Here is a 21,347-nt window from a genome sequence, read left to right on the forward strand (position 1 = left end):
ACCGGTCTTTTCCTCAATTCCGCCTCGAATAATCGCCTGAAACATGAAACTCGAAAATATTTTAATGTGCATCACTAAGTCATAAATAATTTAAAATAATGCATTTAATTAAATCATGCACTGCTAAACTCAGATTAAAATAATTTAAATGATTTAATAATACTTAAATAAATGCATGGGTTTTACGTGTATGAAATTTGGGCTCTACAGTTCCTCCCCCACTTATAAAAATTTCGTCCTCGAAATTAAGTCTTACCGAACAACTCCGGGTAGCGAAGTCTCATATCTGCCTCTGACTCCCATGTGGCTTCTTCCACTGATTGGTTTAGCCACCGAACTTTGACTAGCTTAGTCACTTTGTTCCGGAGTCTACGCTCTTCCATGTCTAGGATTTTGATCGGTTTCTCCTCATAAGACAGGTCTGGAGCCAACTGCAATGGCTAATAACTCAGAATATGCGAAGGATTATCCAAATATTTCCTCAGCATCGAGACATGGAACACATTGTGCACCCTCGGCCAGATTCGACGGAACGGGCAACACAATAGGCTAGTGTCCCAACTCTGTCCAAAATCTCAAACGGCCCAATGAACCTCGGACTCAGTTTGCCTCTTTTTCCAAATCTCATAACACCCTTCATAGGTGCTATCTTAACGAAAACGTGATCACCAACGGCAAACTCGAGATCTCTCCTCCTCTTATCAGCATAGCTCTTCTGACGGCTTTGGGCAGTCTTCATTCTGTCACGAATCTTGTACCACCACGTCTGCAGTCTGCTGAACTATCTCTGGACCAAGTTCTGCTCTCTCACCAACTTCATCCCAATGAACTGGTGATCTGCACTTCCTCCCATACAACGCCTCATAGGGAGCCATACCAATAGATGCTTGGAAGCTGTTGTATGTGAACTCCACTAGAGGATAGTCTAGACTCCCAAGTTCCTTGAAAATCAATCATGCAGGCTCTCAGCAAATCCTCTAAAATCTGAATCACTTCGCTCAGACTGACCATCTGTCTGCGGGTGAAAAGCTGTACTGAAAAGCAACTTCGTTCCCATGGCTGCGTGTAAGCTCTTCCAGAAGGACGAGGTGAACCTCGGGTCCCTGTCGGACACAATCGAGACTGGGAACCCATGCAAACGGACTATCTCCCGGATATAAAGCTCCGCATACTGCGTCATGGAGAAAGTCGTCTTCACTGGTAGAAAATGCGCTGACTTAGTGAGTCGGTCCACTATAACCCAAATAGAATTCGATCCTCTGACTGACCTCGGCAACCCAACCACAAAATCCATAGTAATGTTCTCCCATTTCCACTCTGGGATAGGGAGTGGCTTAAGCATTCCTGCTAGCCTTCTGATGCTCTGTCTTCACCTGCTGACAAGTGAGGCATTCGGACACGAATCTGCGGATGTCTCGCTTCATCCCTGGCCACCAATACAAAATCTGCAGGTCTTTGTACATCTTGGTACCTCCTGGGTGGATAGAATACGGAGATGCGTGTGCCTCTGTCAAAATATCCTGTCTGATCAAACCAACACTAGGCACCCACATTCTACCTCTGTATCTCACCATCCCGTCTGTCACTGTGTACAAAACACTGCCCTTGGCTTCATCTCTCAGTCTCCATTTCTGCAACTGCTCATCTAGCAGACTGTCCTGCCCGGATGCGGTCTAGCAAATCAGATTTGACTGTCAGATTAGACAGCCTAGGAGCTCTGCCCTCACGATAAATCTCTAGACCAAATATCTGAATCTCAGACTGAAGCGGTCTCTGCACTGATAACTGAGCTACAACTGCCAATTTTCTGCTCAAAGCGTCTGCGACAACATTAGCCTTTCCTGGATGGTAGCTAATTTCGCAGTCGTAATCTTTCACAAGTTCTAACCACCGTCTCTGTCTCATATTCAGCTCTTTCTGCGTGAAGAAATATTTGAGACTCTTGTGGTCGGTGAAAATCTGACATTTCTCGCCGTATAGGTAGTGTCTCCAAATTTTCAGTGCGAAGACAACGGCGGCTAACTCCAGGTCGTGAGTCGGGTAATTCTTCTCGTGCACCTTCAACTGCCTGGAAGCATAAGCTATGACCCGACCCTGCTGCATCAATACTACGCCTAACCCGAGCTTAGATGCATCGGTATATAATACGAAATCTCCTTGCCCTGATGGCATGGCTAGCACCGACGCAAAAATAAGAGCTTGCTTCAACGTATCGAAGCTCTTCTGACATTCATCGCTCCACACAAACTTGGCATTTTTCTTTGTCAGTGATGTGAGCGGCACTGCTATGGACGAAAATCCCTGAATGAACTTACGGTAGTAGCCTGCTAAACCCAAAAAGCTGCGGATTTCTGATGCATTCTTTGGCTCAACTCATTCCTTAACGGCTGCTACCTTCGCTGGGTCCACCTCAATACCACTGCTAGATACTATATGCCCCAAAAATGCAACTTTCTGCAACCAAAACTCGCACTTACTAAACTTTGCAAACAACTTACGGCTCTGCAAGGTCTGTAAAACTGTCCTCAAGTGCTGGCTGTGCTCCTCATGGCTCTTCGAGTATATAAGAATATCGTCAATGAATACTATGTACGAACATGGTCGAGGAACGGCTGAAATACTCGGTTCATGAGGTCCATGAAAATAGCTGGAGCATTTGTCAATCCAAACGGCATCACCAAGAACTCGTAATGCCCGTATCTGGTCCTGAAAGCTGTCTTGTGGACATCTGCATCCTTCACTTTCAGCTGATGGTACCCTGATCGAAGATCTATCTTAGAGAACACGGTAGCTCTCTGCAACCTGATCGAACAAGTCTTCGATTCTAGGCAACGGGTACTTATTCTTGATCGTTATCCTTGTTCAGCTCACGGTAATCGATGCACAGTCTCATGCTCCGTCTTTCTTATTCACAAAAAGTACTGGTGCGCCACACGGTGAGAAACTCGGGCAGATAAACTCCTTGTCTAAGAGCTCCTGAATCTGCTTCTTAAGTTCTAACATCTCTGCTGGAGCTAATCTGTACGGTGCCTTCGAGATTGGCACTGTGCCTGGCATGAGATCAATAGCAAACTCCACCTCTCTATCTGGTGGAAGGCCTGTGATGTCGTCAGGAAAGACGTCTGGGAAATCTCTGACTACTGGCACGTCTGACCTAGGAGGAGTGGGCACGTCAGGTGCTGAGATAACACTGGCCAAGAAAGCCTGACACCCCTTAGAAATTAGTCTCCTCGCCTGCATGCACGAAATCATTGCGAGAGAAACTCCTCCATCTAGCTGGCTCAAATAGAAACTGCTCCATGCCCAGCGGTCTGACCAACACTGATCTCTTCTGAAAATCGATCAGAACTCTGTTCTTAGTCAGCCAGTCCATTCCCAAAATAATATCGAACTCCAGCATCGGCAGTATGATCAAATCTGCATACACTAGGTGACCATGCAATTCCAAGTCAATATCTCTGATTACACATGGTAGCTAACAGCTCTTCCCCGGATGGGACTATCACGGAAAAATTTCTGTCTAGGCCAATGGACTTGAGGTCCAAATGATCAGCAAAAGTCTCCGAGATAAAGGAGTGAGTGACTCCTGAATCTATCAGTGCAGTTGTGGCTAATCTCTTTATGAAAATGTTTCCTGAGAGATGCGTTAGCACAACACAAACTTATATCCCAAAATTACTAACATAAACCTCAAGCATAATAGAACTCAATATCCCAAGGCACACACTAGTAATCCCAAGTAAAAATTCCACATGCAAGGCAAAATAATACTGAGCTTAGGTAGAAAAGTTTACCAGTCAGTAAAGTGGTGTCTGGGTCCGCCTCCTGTGCATGCATGGCGAATACTCTGCCCTGGGTTGGCTGCTTCCACTGCGGGCACTCTTTCAGCATGTGATCCGTAGCTCCACATTTAAAACATTTGCTTGACCCATACAAGCACTGCCCCAAGGTGCTGGCGGTTGCATTTAGGACACACTGGGTAAGCAACGGGCTTCTGAGGCGCCCCCTGCTGGTGAATTGGACCCTTGCCCTTTGGTGGTCCATGATACGGCTTCTTCCTTGGCGGCCCCTGATACGGTTTCTTGAACTGGGGCCTCTGATGCTGCTGCTGCTGAGGCGCTTGATAGGGCCTCTTGCCCTGCCTATCAGCCTCAATGTCTCTCTGGTCCTGCTCTGACGCTAAAGCTCTAGATACTACGACGGCATATGAAGTAGGGCCAGCTACCGTCACATCACGGCGCAAGATCGGCCGCATACCATCCATGAAATGCCTCTGCTTTGCCTGGGCATCATTCGCAATGAGGGGTACGAAGTGACATCCCCTCTCAAACTTCCTGACAAACTCTGCCACACTACTGTCCCCCTGTCTCAATGTCATAAATTCTCTGGTCAAACGAGAGCGTACTTCTTCAGTGAAGTACTTGGAGTAGAAGACCTCCTTGAAACCATTCCAAGGCAGCACCTGCAAATTGACTGCCACTGACGCACTCTCCCACCATAGTCTAGCGTCTCCAGTCAATAAGAAAGTGGCACAACGGACCCTGTCAGCATCTGTCAGCTCCATAAAGTCGAAAATTACCTCGATGGACTTGATCCATCCCTCAGCTACCATCGGGTCAGTGGTACCCGCAAACTCCTTTGAGCTCATCCTCCTAAACTGTTCGTACACTGCCTCTGGTTGGGGCCTCGCCCCTGCACCTACTGCTGCAGCCTGGTTCCCCGCAAACTGTGCGAAGAACTGCGTCATACCCGCAAGCATCTGCGCCTGCATATCTGGAGGTGGTGGTGGTGGAGGATTGGCCCTCTCCTCAACTCGAGGCTCTCTGTCCTCCTCCCTGACTTCCCGGTTAATCACACGTCTAGGAGGCATACTGTTCCAATAAATTACCCAACACGTAAACCCAACATGCATGAATGTAATACAAAAACATAAGATGCACATACTTTGAACTTTACATGTAAGCATGCTGAAAACATGATTTGATGCTTACTACATAACATAATTCAAAACTTTAAAACTTACAGACTTGAACATACCGTACTTTTCATACTTAAAAATTTGCGGAAAAATTAAAAATTTCTTGAATGTAAAAATACTTTCAATGTTTGCCACAAAAATATCACAACCAAATCCCCCATAAGAAAAGGTTGACAAAAATATCGTTCTCCACTTCATCAAAACAGAGTAATAAAATATTCAACATGCTAAACATTTTAAAATAAACGTGGGCGGTCCTCGGGTCTAGCCTCTTGCTCAGTCCAAGCCTGTCCCTTGGTCGCCACCTCCTGTCTCCTCATCAACATACTCACCTGCATCGATCAAGTCTAGTGAGCCTAAAGACTCAACACGTATAAACTGGAAATAACGAGTACTACATAATAAAACCACAAGCGACTTTAAAATAAGGCGTACATACTTGAAATAAACTTGAACATACACATACACATAGACGTGCCATAACGTGAAAATTTTCTTAAACATGCTTGCATACTTGAACATACTTGACATACATGATTTCATTTTGCGTAGAGGATGTTTCAAAGCAAGTGACCCATACATAATAAACGCATGATCAGACACACCACAGTACTGGGCTGACAAAGACGTATCCACTGACACATACATGAGATCCCCGTTCATAATTTAACGGGCTGGTTGGTCCCCGTTCATAATTTAACGCTTTCCAACCTCGATCTAACCCGTTCATAATTTAACGGGGTGGAGAGGTCCTCGGCCACGTTCACTGACTTCCAAACCCATTCATAAATTGGTCACAAGACATTTAGCATACCTCAAAAACTTGAAAATATTTTCTTGCACGTCATACATACTTACTTGGCGTTGAGGGATTCGTTGGACTCCGACTGGGGCCGTTGCTGCACATAATAACATGAAATTTCATACCTAACTTGCATAACTTAGACTTCGAAATCATGCTCACTCACAAGCTCATTCTATCCCTTAGGACGTTCTAGATTTTCCCATGACTCGACCTTGTAAAACATCGTATTAAACCATAGCATAAAACCTCAAACCGAACCTTAAGTGATAAAAGAATTTAATCCAAAACTGAAGGTACACGGACCCCGTGCCCAGGTCCGGCCCCGGGTCCGTGTAGGTTCGCTAAGTTATGTGCGTGAAGAAGAAGAAGAAGAAGGCACGGACCCCGTCTCTAGGTCCGGGTAAGGGTCCGTGTAGGTGCGGAAAAATGACACTCCTGAAGGAACAAAGGCACGGACCCCGTGGAGAGGTCCGGGTGAACATCCGTGTAGGCACTGCAAACATACATCGAGTGAAACACAAAGGCACGGACCCCGTGCCCTCATCCGTGTAGGGGTCCGTGCTGACTCGCAAAAACGACACTGAAGGAATAACAAAGGCACAGACCCCGTGTCAGGGTCCGTGTACTGGTCCGGCTAGACACTGAACGACGAAACCTGCGTGCAAAACTTAGTGTGATGTTTCCTTCTCCCCAACCAAACCAAATGACCACAGATCGATACCCCGAGACACATCCTTGTACGCTACGGCATTGTACCAACCCAAGTAAGCCATTAAAATTGTTCCCAGGAGCAACAATCAACAACAACGACACGACCTGAAATTCGTCACCATTATTCTCCCTACGACTTTTGATTCAACCTGGTGCCTAACGACACGAACGGTGATCCAAATACCAACTCAACATCATAAAAATCATACCTAGACGTAGCAACGATCGCCCGTCGATCCCCAACGAAGCCTGCAACATAAAACTTCAAGAAACGCATCAATAACAAAATTTTCTGGATTTCACAGTTTGAGCAGTCTCACGAAAAACATCATAACTCACTCATTTTTCGTCCAAAAATCTCGAATTTTATATCAAATCGAAGGCATCAAAAAGTTCTACATTTTTTGTATTGAACGTTTTCTCAAAATCCCGACTTAAAAATCTCAATATTTGAAAAGACAGTAAAAACGAATTGTTTGAGATTCAAAACTACTTCAAAATACGTCCAATACAATTTCTGCTCAAACTACTACGAATCATTCACATGTTTTCACGCAAAACGCATCAAAATTCATACTATGACAAGATCGATACAGCAAGAACAGAATATACGTGCCTTTTGATAATAAACATTACCGAACCGGCGATATTGAAGCAGAAACGGTGCGAGGCTTGATCCGGGACGACCGTGGCACTAAAATCCTTGAAGAATTCACACGAAAATTGCTGGAAGATGGAGAGGGGAGGGGGCGGCTGCTCTATGAGTGAAGAACCCTAGTTTTCTTCTTTCAAAATTAATAAAAACTGAATTGTGATAGTGTGTGTGTGTGTTTTGCCGATATTAGTGTCTGAAAAAGTGTGTAAAATGTGTAAGTGTGTGTGTGGCGTGGGTTTAGATAGTAATTAGAGAATAAATTATTGCTATAATGCGTAATTAACATGTAAATAAAATGCTAATCCTCCACTAATTAAATAAAATCTCTATCTTTAAAATAACTTGCACAAAGCCAACTTTAAAAGTCTTAAAATTCTAAAATTCACTAAATAAATAATTTTAGGCATAAAGGTGCTAAGGCTAAATAAATTATTTAAAATGCCCCATCCTCGACTAAAATAAAATTACCACATTTAAAAATTGCCAAAAATCGTCACCGGTCTTTTCCTCAATTCCGCCTCGAATAATCGCCTGAAACATGAAACTCGAAAACATTTTAACGTGCATCACTAAGTCATAAATAATTTAAAATAATGCATTTAATTAAATCATGCACTGCTAAACTCAGATTAAAATAATTTAAATGATTTAATAATACTTAAATAAATACATGGGTTTTACGTGTATGAAATTTGGGCTCTACAGGTAAACAGATAAAGTAAATGTCATAATTGTACAAAACCGTAAAAAATTATTAAAATAAAGATCGTTTTACATTATAGCCAATAAAAACCTAAGCCACAAGTTGGCTCTCTGGACACCTACTCTAACAAATACAAAATACTTGGAAATTCAAATATCCAACCATATTTTTCCTACCAATTAATAGAATAAACATCCTTCCATGGCAGTTATTATGTATAGGACATATCAGTGGATTTTCACAGAAGCACCGCAGAAGGAAAAATTGGAAACATAGACCTGCTGAGGGAGATAGAGGCCTGTCAGAAATCATAGATTGTAAAGGGCTGCTGACTGAGGATTTCAGTCGAGAGGGCGGACTTTTAAAATTGGTGAGAAAGATTTCTTGAAGGCTGAAGATTCGAAAAAAGATTTAAAATTGGAAGGGTATAAAGGCATCGCGAAAAAAATTAGAGGTGCCAACTTTGAAGCTCGTCTTTGACAACATATGCAAAACCAGGAATATTTAGCAGGGCAAAGTTGCATAGATACAGAACACCAGTGTAGCTTATGGGTTTGATCAACTTCATTTCCATTCTTCACTCCCGAACAAATGGTGTATTCTATTGATTCAAACGGCACAATTGCTGAAAAAAAACTGCAATGTTCTTCATATTCAAAACTCTCTCTCCTGTTAATAAAGCAAGAATGGAACCAGCCTTCAGCTAATAAATTGATACAGTATTTTAAGATGCTATACTATGTATGTGTGCATGAATGAACCAAAAGAAGTTCAACAAAGATAAGAACATCATGAATTACCTCTTCTTAATTTTACCAACTTTGGCAGCAAGAAATTTTAAATCATCCTCGACAATTTTCTCATGAAGTGAGATATAGTACTCCAGTTGTGGCCATTCATCAGGACGCCAACAACCAACATCGCAAAAATTTGTTGGCACATCTGACAGAAGATCTAAAATGGCAGAAAAATATAAACCAACAAGTCTTCTCCGTAGTTCATTTTCACAGCACAACTGCAACTCCTTCCATACATTTGTCTGTTCCTCTATGACACTACTGAATCATTCCAAGTCTTGGTGTTTTCTACTCTCGCTCACCTCATCGTTTTTAAGCACAACATACCTGATGATTACATTGATGAGGTGCAACTTACGGGTTGAAAGAGTGGGCAAAATTTTAAATGCCGTAGACAAGAACGTAGTACAAATGCCAAAATTGGATACAAAATAAGATGTCAACCATTTCTGCAGAATATGCTCTACATAGTTTGGTATCGACTGTTTGAAAGACACGAGGGCTGCCACAATATCCCAAATGTTCAGAAGCCCACTGAAACTCCCACACAGACTCAGAGACCATAATATGTTTTTTTCCCACAAAATTAATTCTACCTCAGGGAAACCAGGAAATGATCCGAAATCAATATCAAAACATATATTGGAGGAAGTGTCCAATTGCTGCCCTCCAATCCAAAGGAACTCGATAGCAGCTTTCTGAGTTCTGTAAAATTACAATAACATTCATTGGTCAATCAAACATAGGTAACTGTTTGAACGGTTAGTTCTTATTGCTTCCATTCAGCTTTTGACTAAATCATCAAAATTTTCTTTTAAAGAAATGTGGGTGCTTGTTTGTTGCAAGCATCTATCCACATGGCATTTGCTATTTCTTAATTTGTTACCAGAAAATATAATTTTAAAAGTTCACCTTTCCTGGTACATGGGATTTAATAAATCAGAATCAAATCTTCGAGCCTGAAAATAACAGACACCAAACTTCTCAGAACTAGATTTAAGTACAGGGGTATCAATGACATCAATTCAGCATAAGGTAAAAGGTGACCAAGTGCAAGAAAAGGATCAAGAGATTCCATTGCTTAGAGTCATTTCAGTCAACTAAGCTCTTTTTCCTAGGTATTATTATATGACTACTGTTCCGGAGAGATGAAATTTCGATCTTTCTATTTTCCTCTTTATTTTTATTTTCAGTAAATTTTCTTTATTTTTGTAAAGGGCAAGAAGCAAGATATTGACCAATCTCATCTGAAACATAATATGAGAGAAGTAAAAAATCAATTTTTTGGATGGTATGTTATCTAATATTTTTCTCAAAATGCTATGAATAGAATTCAGTTTTTTCTTCAAATCTTGAATCGCTACATCGAGTGAGTTTATTATTTTGACTTAAAATTTGATAAGAGAGAAAAACTAGTACAATATTCAGGATAAGTTCATGGAAATTCCTACTATAAGAGAATGGACGGAGGGAATATGATACCACAGCAATTGCCAAGCTCCAATGAGATACTGCCAGACCAAAGCAAGAATCATATACATATGGAACCTGCAGAGAAAATCTAGAGTCTATTGGAAACAAATATGCTAATTTAAAACAGAAGTAAACATGAAAAATTAATGCATACATCCGGGTAGCTATTCAAACCAGGAGTATTTGAAGGAACGTGTATTTCCCTTAGTGCTTTCCCAAATAAATTCCACGATTTCATAGAGTTGTCCTGTAATACATGAACTGATCAAATAATCTGGAGGGCTACCAAGCTTTTCAACCTCAAGGCTTTCTGCTTGAGGCATTACTTGATAACAAAATCAATTAACATGGATTTTTTAATTTTTAATATCTGTTGAACTAACACTCCCTTGATACTAAAATTCATATTTATATCAATAAAACACTTCCTTCAATATTTATTACCTGGCTGCAGCTGTACAAGCAGAGTCCATCAAAAGCCCAAGCTAAACCAGTGACCTGATTGTTATTTTACAAGATAAATCATATGCCATTCCATATGCCAAAAAAGGTGTTGAGAACTTACAATGTGGTCATGCGCACTATAACAACCAATTATTTCAAATTCATGGCTGGTCATATTCATGGTCCACACTTCAAATGATCCGGATCCTTACCAATAGCCAGGAACAAATTTAGTGGTTTTTGCAGGGGGGCAGTAAATGAAAGTATGGAGACAGGTGCTGAATCAACAGTAATAACCTAATTACACGAACAATCACAAGTTCCAAAATAAGATATAATCAAAGTAGCTGGTCTAAATTTTGAAAGGATAGTAGCAGACTTTTAGCAAGATATGCTGACCTCCTTCAGCAAAGAAAATGAAGCATGAACAGTTTCAAATGACTTCAGCAGTTCCTTAATATTCACCTGCCAAATCTTCACTCTATAAACAAAAAGAAGAGGAAAGTCACAAAATTAAATGTTATAATCAAATAAAAGGTAAACCTTATATGTATGTGTGTGTATAATTCAGTAGTTCTAACCCATGTCAAGCAAATTTGCTAGACTTTAGGCTTCGAAAACAGAAAAAGGTTAATTAGTTACTCACCTCCCATTAGAACTTCCCGTCGCTAAAAGAAGTTGAGGTTTTGAAATTTCAGAGCCATATAAAGCCCAGCAAATAGATGTGATGCATGTATCATGCGCCTTGAGAAAGCCACCATTTGATGTTTTACATGGGAGTTCAGGGGTAATAATGGAATAACTCTCTGGTGCATCAATTCTCCAGAATGAAATTAGACCACATTTCAATCTAGTAGCAAGAATAGAGCAGCAGCCCGAGGAGTTATGAGGAATAGAAACCCAATCTTCAGATGTCCTCAGAATCGGTGACCAAGCCACAATAAGGGGTGTCAGCATTGCATTGCGAGATGCATATTGTTGTGCTGTTATTAGTTGAACATTGCATTCTTTGATCTTCAGAGGTGTCCCTTCAGAAACAGATATGGGAATAATTTCCCATGTATTGTTTTCTTTTACATTGTCAAGTTTTTTTGTAGCAACCTAATAAAAATAGCAACACATTCAATGTAATGACATATATCAAATGCACAACTTTTCAAATTGAAAGCATATCATGTAGATGCATTGAAGCTGATTTAGTAAGTATGGAGGTTCATGTCATGGAATAAAATAATAAAACTAAATCAGATAGTGAATGCAGTGTGCAGTACATTAGTTTCATTCTGTCTCCTTCGTTTTCTTTCCTTTCTTAAGCTAGATACAGGTGGCTCATTAGGGCATTCAGATTCTGCATTATCTCGACTCCCTATCACTTGTATAAAGAAAAAACCCCAAGAATAGTTGGAATTCATATCATTAATTGTTATGTCATCAAGAATATTTCATCTAGAAAAGTATATGGGGATATGCAAGAAACGCTAATCAGCAAAAAGTTGAAAGATAGAACCAACTCACATCTAAACTTTCTGAAGATATAATTTGAGACTCTTCGAAATTGATATTGGAAAGATAATTATACATCATCTCCGATATGTCCATAACCTAGAAAATTTCAGATTATAACTTTAGCAAATGTGTGAAAAACAAACATTAAATTTATGAATCACAGATAACATACTAGATTCCAAATTCATGACATTTATTATGCATAAGCAACAAAACCGTAAATACAACAAACTTGAAGGGCTATGAAATTCTTTTTGAAAGAAATGTTGATTAGGTATTGCCTCTCCAAACATAAACAAAGCCTCCAGTACTAACACAACAAATTTACACATTAGCACAAATATGAATCTACTCATGGGCTCATAGCCAACACAGAACCAACAGTAAGAACATAATTAAGAGCATCTATAGACACAAGAATTGAAACAATTCCATTGCTAAAATTTTCACATTTTTTTTGGTTCAGGAATATTACTAAAGTGAAGAGACAGCAAGCTCGAACCATAATTCTGGTCCTGCCACCACTACTTCCTGAAAGCTTCATTTATAAAATACTTAATACCTCAATCCATTCAGCCGAAAAATCACAGAAGGGAAAGCGGTAAAATTTGATGCGTCCCCCAGTGGTGCAAACAGCAAGCAAACAACTGCACGATTCATAGAAAAATGTAGAATTAATTCAGGGAGGCAACTTGCGTTGCATACTCAAACAAAAACTTCGATCAGGGGTAATGGTATCAGTACCCAGCATTGCTAGCAAGACCTGCAGGAGACCAGGAAATTGACCTAACACATGGTCGTGTATCCCGCGACACATGCATTGGCAACAAGCACCCAGAGAGAAAATCTATCCCTGTGACAAAATCATAAAGAATATTTCATCTAGAAAAGTATATGGGGATATGCAAGAAACGCTAATCAGCAAAAAGTTGAAAGATGGAACTAACTCACATCTAAACTTTCTGAAGATATAATTTGAGACTCTCCGAAATTGATCTTGGAAAGATAATTATACATCATCTCTTATATGTCCATAATCTAGAAAATTTCAGATTATAACTTTAGCAAATGAGTGAAAAACAAACATTAAATTTAGGAATCACAGATAACATACTAGATTCCAAATTCATGACATTTATTATGCATAAGCAACAAAACCGTAAATACAACAAACTTGAAGGGCTATGAAATTCTTTTTGAAAGAAATGTTGATTAGGTATTGCCTCTCCAAACATAAACAAAGCCTCCAGTACTAACACAACAAATTTACACATTAGCACAAATATGAATCTACTCATGGGCTCATAGCCAACACAGAACCAACAGTAAGAACATAATTAAGAGCATCTATTGACACAAGAATTGAAACAATTCCATTGCTAAAATTTTCACCATTTTTTTTGGTTCAGGAAGATTATAAAGTGAAGAGACAGCAAGCTCGAACCATAATTCTGGTCCTGCCACCACTACTTCCTGAAAGCTTCATTTATAAAATACTTAATACCTCAATCCATTCAGCCGAAAAATCACAGAAGGGAAAGCGGTAAAGTTTGATGCGTCCCCCAGTGGTGCAAACAGCAAGCAAACAACTGCACGATTCATAGCAAAATGTAGAATTAATTCAGGGAGGCAACTTGCGTTGCATACTCAAACAAATACTTCGATCAGGGGTAATGGTATCAGTACCCAGCATTGCTAGCAAGACCTGCAGGAGACCAGGAAATTGACCTAACACATTGCCGTGTATCCCGCGACACATGCATTGGCAACAAGCACCCAGAGAGAAAATCTATCCCTGTGACAAAATGAAAACAAAATCAAATGCAGTTACCTGAGAAAATAAAAAGTACTTGAAACCTCAACTCAAAATTAATTTTCATTTGCACTGTAAAACCACAAACCCAGAAATCCAAATGGCATCCAAATTGTGTGCGTAGATACATACAATGAGCTCATTCAAAACTATGAAATTCATTTTTTAATATGATTCTACGTACCTCCAGCATTTATGACACCAATGGAAAAAGGCTTGCTTTGGAGAACAGAAATTACACCTCGACATCCAGCTCCAGAAGGTTTAGCAAGATTCTAACCAAGTGAACAACAAGCATATACCAGTGATTCGAAGGCTAAATCAAACAGTATAAAATTAAATCCTAATTTGAAAAAACAAATAAAAAGTAAGGTAATACGAATTATATAGACCAACTACTATAAGATTCTCTATCAAATTCAAATCAGACCCTGTATTGAACTCCAACATAAAACAGCTTTCAGACCAGTTATGAAGATCAGGTAGATTAAAATGTAAGCATAAATTTGGTGTTTAAAATTCAACAACAATGCAAAAATCTTCGGCTAAAAATAAGCATGCTATTCAGAAATATTATTACATTATATGCAATCAATTGATTTAGTAGTTGTCTTTCCTAAGTCATGGGATCAGATACCATCGGGTGGATCATAGAATACTGGACTCAGAATCAGTGGTCATTGATTTTTGTTCATGTCAGTGCATGGTTAATAATGCCATCTGCATAATCCTCACTCTAACAGAATCACTTGACAGCCCAAAATTCTTGATCAACTAAAAACTCAGCTAGAACAGATTGAATGCCAGGATACATCTGAACTTGAGCAATTTCAATGTTGAGACTCAAATGCTATACATCGTATCAGTAAAATTGCATCAAAGCAATTCAATACTAAAATCAGCAAACTTTGAAAAGTTAACAATTACCAGGATCGTAACGAGGCTACCAGAAGCGACCGCCACCAGATTCTCTTCGGACCAAGCAACAGCGTTCGGATAACAAGGCGATGATACGAGCACCGCTGCTTGGAAGCGGGAAGACATTGTTGAAGAGAATTGAAACAGAAAGCAGAGCGGCGTTTTATTATTTTGGAGTGAAGCGGATTAGATGCTTCGACCTAATTTGTGAAACATCTCGAATAGTCCAAATCGAATTACACCATATAACCTACATATATTTGTATTTCCTAGACTAGACTAGAAGACTAAAAAAATCTTCTATTTTATATTATTAAAAAAATAAAAATATTTATTTTTATGTGGATTTAGGGATTTCTCGCTTAGAAGGCAAAAACAATGGATATTGAGGAAGAACAAGCATTGAAGAAATGAAGTTGAAACATTAGTCAATCTCATGCATTACCCAATTTAGGGGTGAGTAGAAACCAAAGCCAAATCAAATAGTTGGTTTGGTTTTTAGTCGATCGATTTATATTGGTTTTAAAATTAATCATATCGAAAAAATTGGTTTTGTTCAAAGTTTTTGTGAAAAATCCTAACCGAACCAATTTTATAAATATATAATATTTTTAATTATATACATATTATTTTATTTTATGTCATATAATTGATATTATGAAAGTTTGATGATTGGTATTGGTGGCACATTTTATAAAGCTAAAAAAAATTGACCATTATCCCGTTCAATCTTCACAAGTATTTATTGATCTTCATGATGTTTTTGGAAAAGGTTAAAAACCTCGAGCAAGAAATCTTGGATGCGAGAGAATTTACTCTTACCAAATACCCAAGTTGGATAAACATATATAAAGATAAATCTATTTCTTTCTTTAAAGTGTGATAATGGATGATATTGAAGCTATTTCTAAAAGTTGAACTATTGAAAACTTATATTTATCTATTTATAATAGCTAGTTTTGAAAATTTAAATTATGATTATAAAAAGTCAAAATATTTTATTTGAACAAAATTAAAATTTAAAATTGAAGATCCAAAGGTTCGCGACGGTATTGAAAAGCCGTCGCTATAATAAGCGACGGAATTGAAAAAGCCGTCGCTATATTAAACGGAGATTTTTTTAAAAAAACCGTCGTTTAAGAAGCGAAGGTTTGTAACCATAAAATGCATAAAAAAAACTACTACGCAAAAATTAAAATTATGTAGTAAATTTTCGGGGAAAAAAAAATAAAACCTGATTTGCGCGAAGATATGCAGCTCCACGTAATGCTAGAAGATCGTACCGACGAGCAAATCTACGAAATAAATACGAAAAAATGTTAGTACAAAATTAAAAAATCGAAACTTCGAAAAATTGATAGAGTTTAACTACTACTAGAGATAGACGAAAAATGTCTGCGAACCTCGGTATATATAGAATTATAGCGACGGTTTTTAATAAAACCGTCGCTATATAGCCTACGGTTCAACCAAAACCGTCGCCATAAGATCGGCGACAGTTGTTGCATAACCGTCGCTATTATGGCGACGGTTTTGCAAAAACCGTCGCCGATCTATAAATCGGCGACTGTTTTATTAAAACCGTCACTTGTCAAATTAAGAGACGGTTTCCTAAAATCGTCGCTACAAAATAACGACGGGTATAATAAAAGTCCGTTGCATAATGCGATGGGTAAAAAACCCGTCGCACAAAATAACGACGGGTTTATCAAACAGTCGCAATATTAGCGACAGTTTATGAAAAACCATCGCTATTATAACGACGGTTTTTCTTGAACCGTCGCTATGCTTTCCGTTTTTTTGTAGTGACAACCCATATCAAATAGATAATATTAATTAGGAAATTGTAATTATGATCCTATTTATTTGTCTATTTTTTATTTTAGTCTTCTAAATTGTCAAATTTTCATCTTAGCATGTTATGTTAGTTTCTTTCTTCTTATTTTCTTTTTGCAATTTTAGTTTTTTTCTCACACGGTGTTAATGAAGTGTTGACGCAACGTTACATGACGATGACGTGTACATTGTCACATTAAAACTTTGAGACCCAGCAAAAATATTTTTTGATCCTGAGCTGACTGATCCGATAAAAAAAATATTATCGTGGGTTCCAAAGAAAATTTCTTTGATACCTAGCAGGATGTTGGTCATCATGGTTTAAGATCTCGGAATTAGTTGGAGAATACTACTCACTAATCGATGTACTAGTTTTTGATTTAGAAAATGAAAACATAGCTTTCTTCTTTCTTCCTTGAACTTTCATTATAAACCAACATGTCACGCCCCGAGACCGAGGCGTATGGTATATGATTTCTTCTCGGTTTGGAATTTGACATTCTACCCCAACAATTTACCATTGCATGAGTCTTGGCTATACAATCCATTCTCAGAATGATGTCAAAATCCACCATTGAGAGTTGAATAGAGTCGGCATTGAACGTATGCATATTGTTACTGATTTTATAGTCTCGATGTAACTCGAAGGTTTCGATAGCCTTACTAGTAGGTGTTGCTATCCTAAAGGTTTAACAAGCATTTTAGGTTTAACTCCTAATTTCTTAGTGAACCTCTTAGATATAAAAGAATGTGTGTCACCACAATCAAACAACACATAAGCAGGTAAATTTTTTTATTAGAATAGTAACTTCTAAAAAAAACTAGTTAAGGTCCCTCTAAGTTTCTAAATCTCGAGTTCGAGGTTACTCATGGTCTTAGATTGGGTCGCCATTTCTTGCTCAAACTTTGTCAAAATTATGTTCGAAAATGGTTGCAACATGCTCGAGATTTTAGAGAATTTATGCTTAAATCGGTGTGATCTTCTTTGTGCAAAATAGGAGGGTTACTTATATGTGAGGAAGAAAAGTTTTTAGTCACGATTCTATCCCTTAAATGCATCATTGATGAGCATAAATAGACCAAAAAGTAAGCTTGTTACCAAAAATAGAGGATGTCAAATCTGATGAGACTCTGATTACGCCTATAAATTAGATTTTAGGTCGTTGATTGATGGTTAATATACTACCTCGAAAATAATTGTCAAGGATATGAATGCACTGGTCCTTTGGCAAAATTTGACATCTTATCACGTTTTGTATATTAGGATCTCAGTCAGATTATGATCATGCTGGCTTTAATATCATTTAAATGTCATGTCCTGAGACCTAGGTGTACAGACACATTCGTTTTTTAACAATCACATAATTTTAAAATAACATGCTCGTAATACAATATATAACCAAACCAGTTTATAAAATAATCCGTCATTGTCTTTACAACATGAAAGAAATCAAATAGTGCAGAAGAGTAAAACTTAAAACGTAAAATGACAATTGAAATATGAAAATAATCTTTCTTGGAAAGTGGCTTCTTCACCAGCTCCAGACGTCTCATGATTTGTCCATCAACTTGTTTGTTGGTATTGTATAGGGAGAGAGGTAAGGGTGACTTAATTGGGAAACACTCAGCAAGTGGGGATTGTTCGGATATATATAACAAATACATATATTTTTTCTAAACGTAACATTTCTTAACGGAAGACATAACGTATCATAATCATATCCTGAACATGAAGCATTGAAATTTCATCTAATTTCCACGATTTTACTAATATATGTCCCCTATATGTTAATACTCAAGTGACGAGGCCATACAATGATTATAATCTCATCATATAGAGGTCATATAACAGTTATAATCCTACCATATAGCGGTCATATCTTATAATAGCTTTCCAAATTTTTATTGAATTATATCAATGTTTGGAACATATAAAGCTTAGACAAGACATAAACGAATAAATCATGCTCAAACGAAATTGTTCAAAAATGGAACATAGAATATCATACGTGTATAGAATATCATACGTGTATATACGTTTTTAATACATAAGCCCGATTACTTTGGTCTTTCTTGATTCCAAACGTGAATATGAGTTGCTAGATTGTAGTTCAAATATAGTATTTGGTTGCTACTAGAAATTTTACTCGAAAATGGACAGAATAATGCCACGAAATCTGCTGCTGAAAGCCTCGAATTTGGCAGTTTTTCTTCTTGAATTTTTGTGAGGTTTTCGGTGTTCTTTTATCTTGGTTTGATCTCTTACTTATAGTTTGGATCTTACTTATAGTTGGGAAGAGAGAAGTTGAGCGGATGCCTTAGTGAACGTTTTAAGGCTTTTAAGCAGCTTATTTAATGCTATAATGTAGCCATCAATTGGGTGTTACAATATGAATACGGACATGGCTTAATTTTTGAGATTTGTCATTATAGGTTGTCATCAAGTCATTGAATGGGTTCAAACTTATTGGATGTGCCCAAAATTTCGAGTTCTTGGGCTGTAGTATTTATAAATTTTTGTGGCCTTAACACAACCTATTAATGAATATATAATTCAGTCTTCGGAAAATTAATCGACAAGATATACCATCCGAGCAGATCCTATATACGGTTTCTAGCTTATACATATCATCAACCACAATGCATCTGCTCCTATGTATGTCGATACCATACTGAACCTCGCCATCTGATGACCCTCGTGGAGTCGATAAATGAGTCAAAGTCTAGCACTAGTACGTAGATCATCTATGTTGTCTCGGATCAAAATACTAATGATATAAAACCTTAACTGCAGACTAATCTACTCGATAAATAATAACCAGTTGGAAAGTCGGATGGAAGGTTGTCCAGTGACTCATCATATGATCACACATTTGTATGATTGAATATCTCTATGCACATACCAATGAAACGTGACCTATAACATCACATATATGTCTCGAAATAGAGTGACCAATGTATACCTTATTTTTTAATCAAAATTGGATAATCGTTTTTTTTCCGACGAAATTAAGGTGTAAGACTTGTCATACAAAAGTACAAAACAAATGTTTTTTTTTACATTTACCCCATCATATATTGATATGAAGATTTCATTCCATGGATTCATGAATGATTTCAACTTTGTCAAATTTTGTCTACCTTTTCCTGAACTAATAATGTTGCAAATCATTAATGAATCAAGTCTTAAAAATATTGTTTTAGAAAAAAAATCATAAAGAAACTAAATATTTGGAAAAAAAAATATTATCAGTATATAGTATGCATATGATTTATGAGCTAAATTATTTATATATTATATTAAATAAACACAATGTGTATGTCGGCTAGTTTAAGTGTAAAGTTAAGGTTAAATCATTGGGATATTTTTGCACGTGTGTGAAGATTTTGTGTGCTTACACGAATGAATCAGTTGGAATATGTGAAAAAGTCGTTTAAAGATGAAAAAGTTGATTCTTTGATAGATTCGGATAAACATTAAATTATACAGTCACAAACACAAAACGTGGCAGTGGAGGTGTCACAAGGGGTTTTGTGAAAAAGTTAATTCCTTTCGATAGATTCTTAAAAACATTAAAGTATATAGTCACAAATCACAACACGTGGCAGTAGAGGTGTCACAAGGGGTTTTGTGTGACAAAGTGTGTAGTAGGTGGAGGGATGACAATGGGGTGGAGTTGGGTTTGTTATCTCCATCCTAGTCTTTGAATTACATCCCTACCCCTATACCTATCACGATCTTCGTTTTTTCGGGTTCGGGTTCGGGTTCGGTTCCCATTTCAAAAATATTAATGGTGCAGCACGGCGTGGGTACAGGGATTCCCCGCCCCGATCCCCGTTTCAAGTTTTCCCCGTGGGTCTCCAAATCCGTGGGAAAATTGTCATCTCTGAGTAGGTGTTGGTGTTTAAATTTATGGAAAATAACTTTTTTAATCAGCCAATATTGTTTATTTTGAGTTTTAGTTTATTAACAGGTTAAATATTGGTCATTGTACACTAACTATCAGTGTTCGGTTATTTTGGTTAAATTACTGATGCGACGCTGAATATATTAACTTTTTCGACATCATAGCAGCATTCTTTTTAATGTTAGTAAATTTTTGTTCAACTTAACAATTTTCAATGTAAGATCAATATTTTTTGTTTCAATGTCACAATTTTCAATATATAATCAACACTATAAAGATAATTTTCTTAACTAAACACATAAACTAAGCTTTACAATAATGACATTCTATTACAATTAACTATAAAAAATTGATTTTTTAGCATTTTTATTTGCAAAGTGATCAACCAATATTTCATAAATAGATTTTAATTCGAACTCATTGATGTTGCAGAATATCACGAACCGGAACCTTTTAGTGCATTCCAAAAACTTCTAAATAGGTGCTCTGTAGAGGTTCAAACACTTCTAAAACATTCTCCATATTTCATCAATTAAAAGTTTTCCGTGAAATCTTTTGTGCATAGAATAATCATTTAGAATAGTATAGAATGTAATTAACTAGAATAGTGTAGATCTTAGAACCTCCTAGAGAGTTGATATGTATCGCTTTCATTGTAGAAAGCTACTAGTATAAATAGGATTAATATAAATAGGGTGAAGCTCTTATTGTAAACTACCAAGTTTTCAAGCAATATATCATTTTCTTTAAAAGTTTTCAAGAAGCATTTTTACTTAAGTCACTTTCACACAAGCACCAAA

At 37.7% G+C, this 21,347-nt stretch overlaps 1 protein-coding gene across 1 annotated transcript; it reads right to left on the bottom strand.

Moving 5' to 3' along the window:
- Positions 1-8,915: 8,915 nt before the first annotated feature.
- On the bottom strand, positions 8,916-14,929 carry LOC140804418 (uncharacterized). The gene is made up of 12 exons (XM_073160438.1): positions 14,813-14,929; positions 14,070-14,160; positions 13,759-13,867; positions 13,570-13,661; positions 12,817-12,925; positions 12,635-12,719; positions 11,213-11,667; positions 10,966-11,047; positions 10,567-10,620; positions 10,132-10,197; positions 9,562-9,608; positions 8,916-9,354 (listed from the first exon to the last, which is right to left on the bottom strand). Exons 1-12 carry the CDS (start codon positions 14,927-14,929, stop codon positions 8,916-8,918), a joined length of 1,746 nt encoding a protein of 581 aa, XP_073016539.1.
- Positions 14,930-21,347: the final 6,418 nt, after the last annotated feature.

Source organism: Primulina eburnea, chromosome 1 (genome assembly GCF_022965805.1).
Source record: "Primulina eburnea isolate SZY01 chromosome 1, ASM2296580v1, whole genome shotgun sequence".
NCBI classification, from domain to species: Eukaryota; Viridiplantae; Streptophyta; class Magnoliopsida; order Lamiales; family Gesneriaceae; genus Primulina; species Primulina eburnea.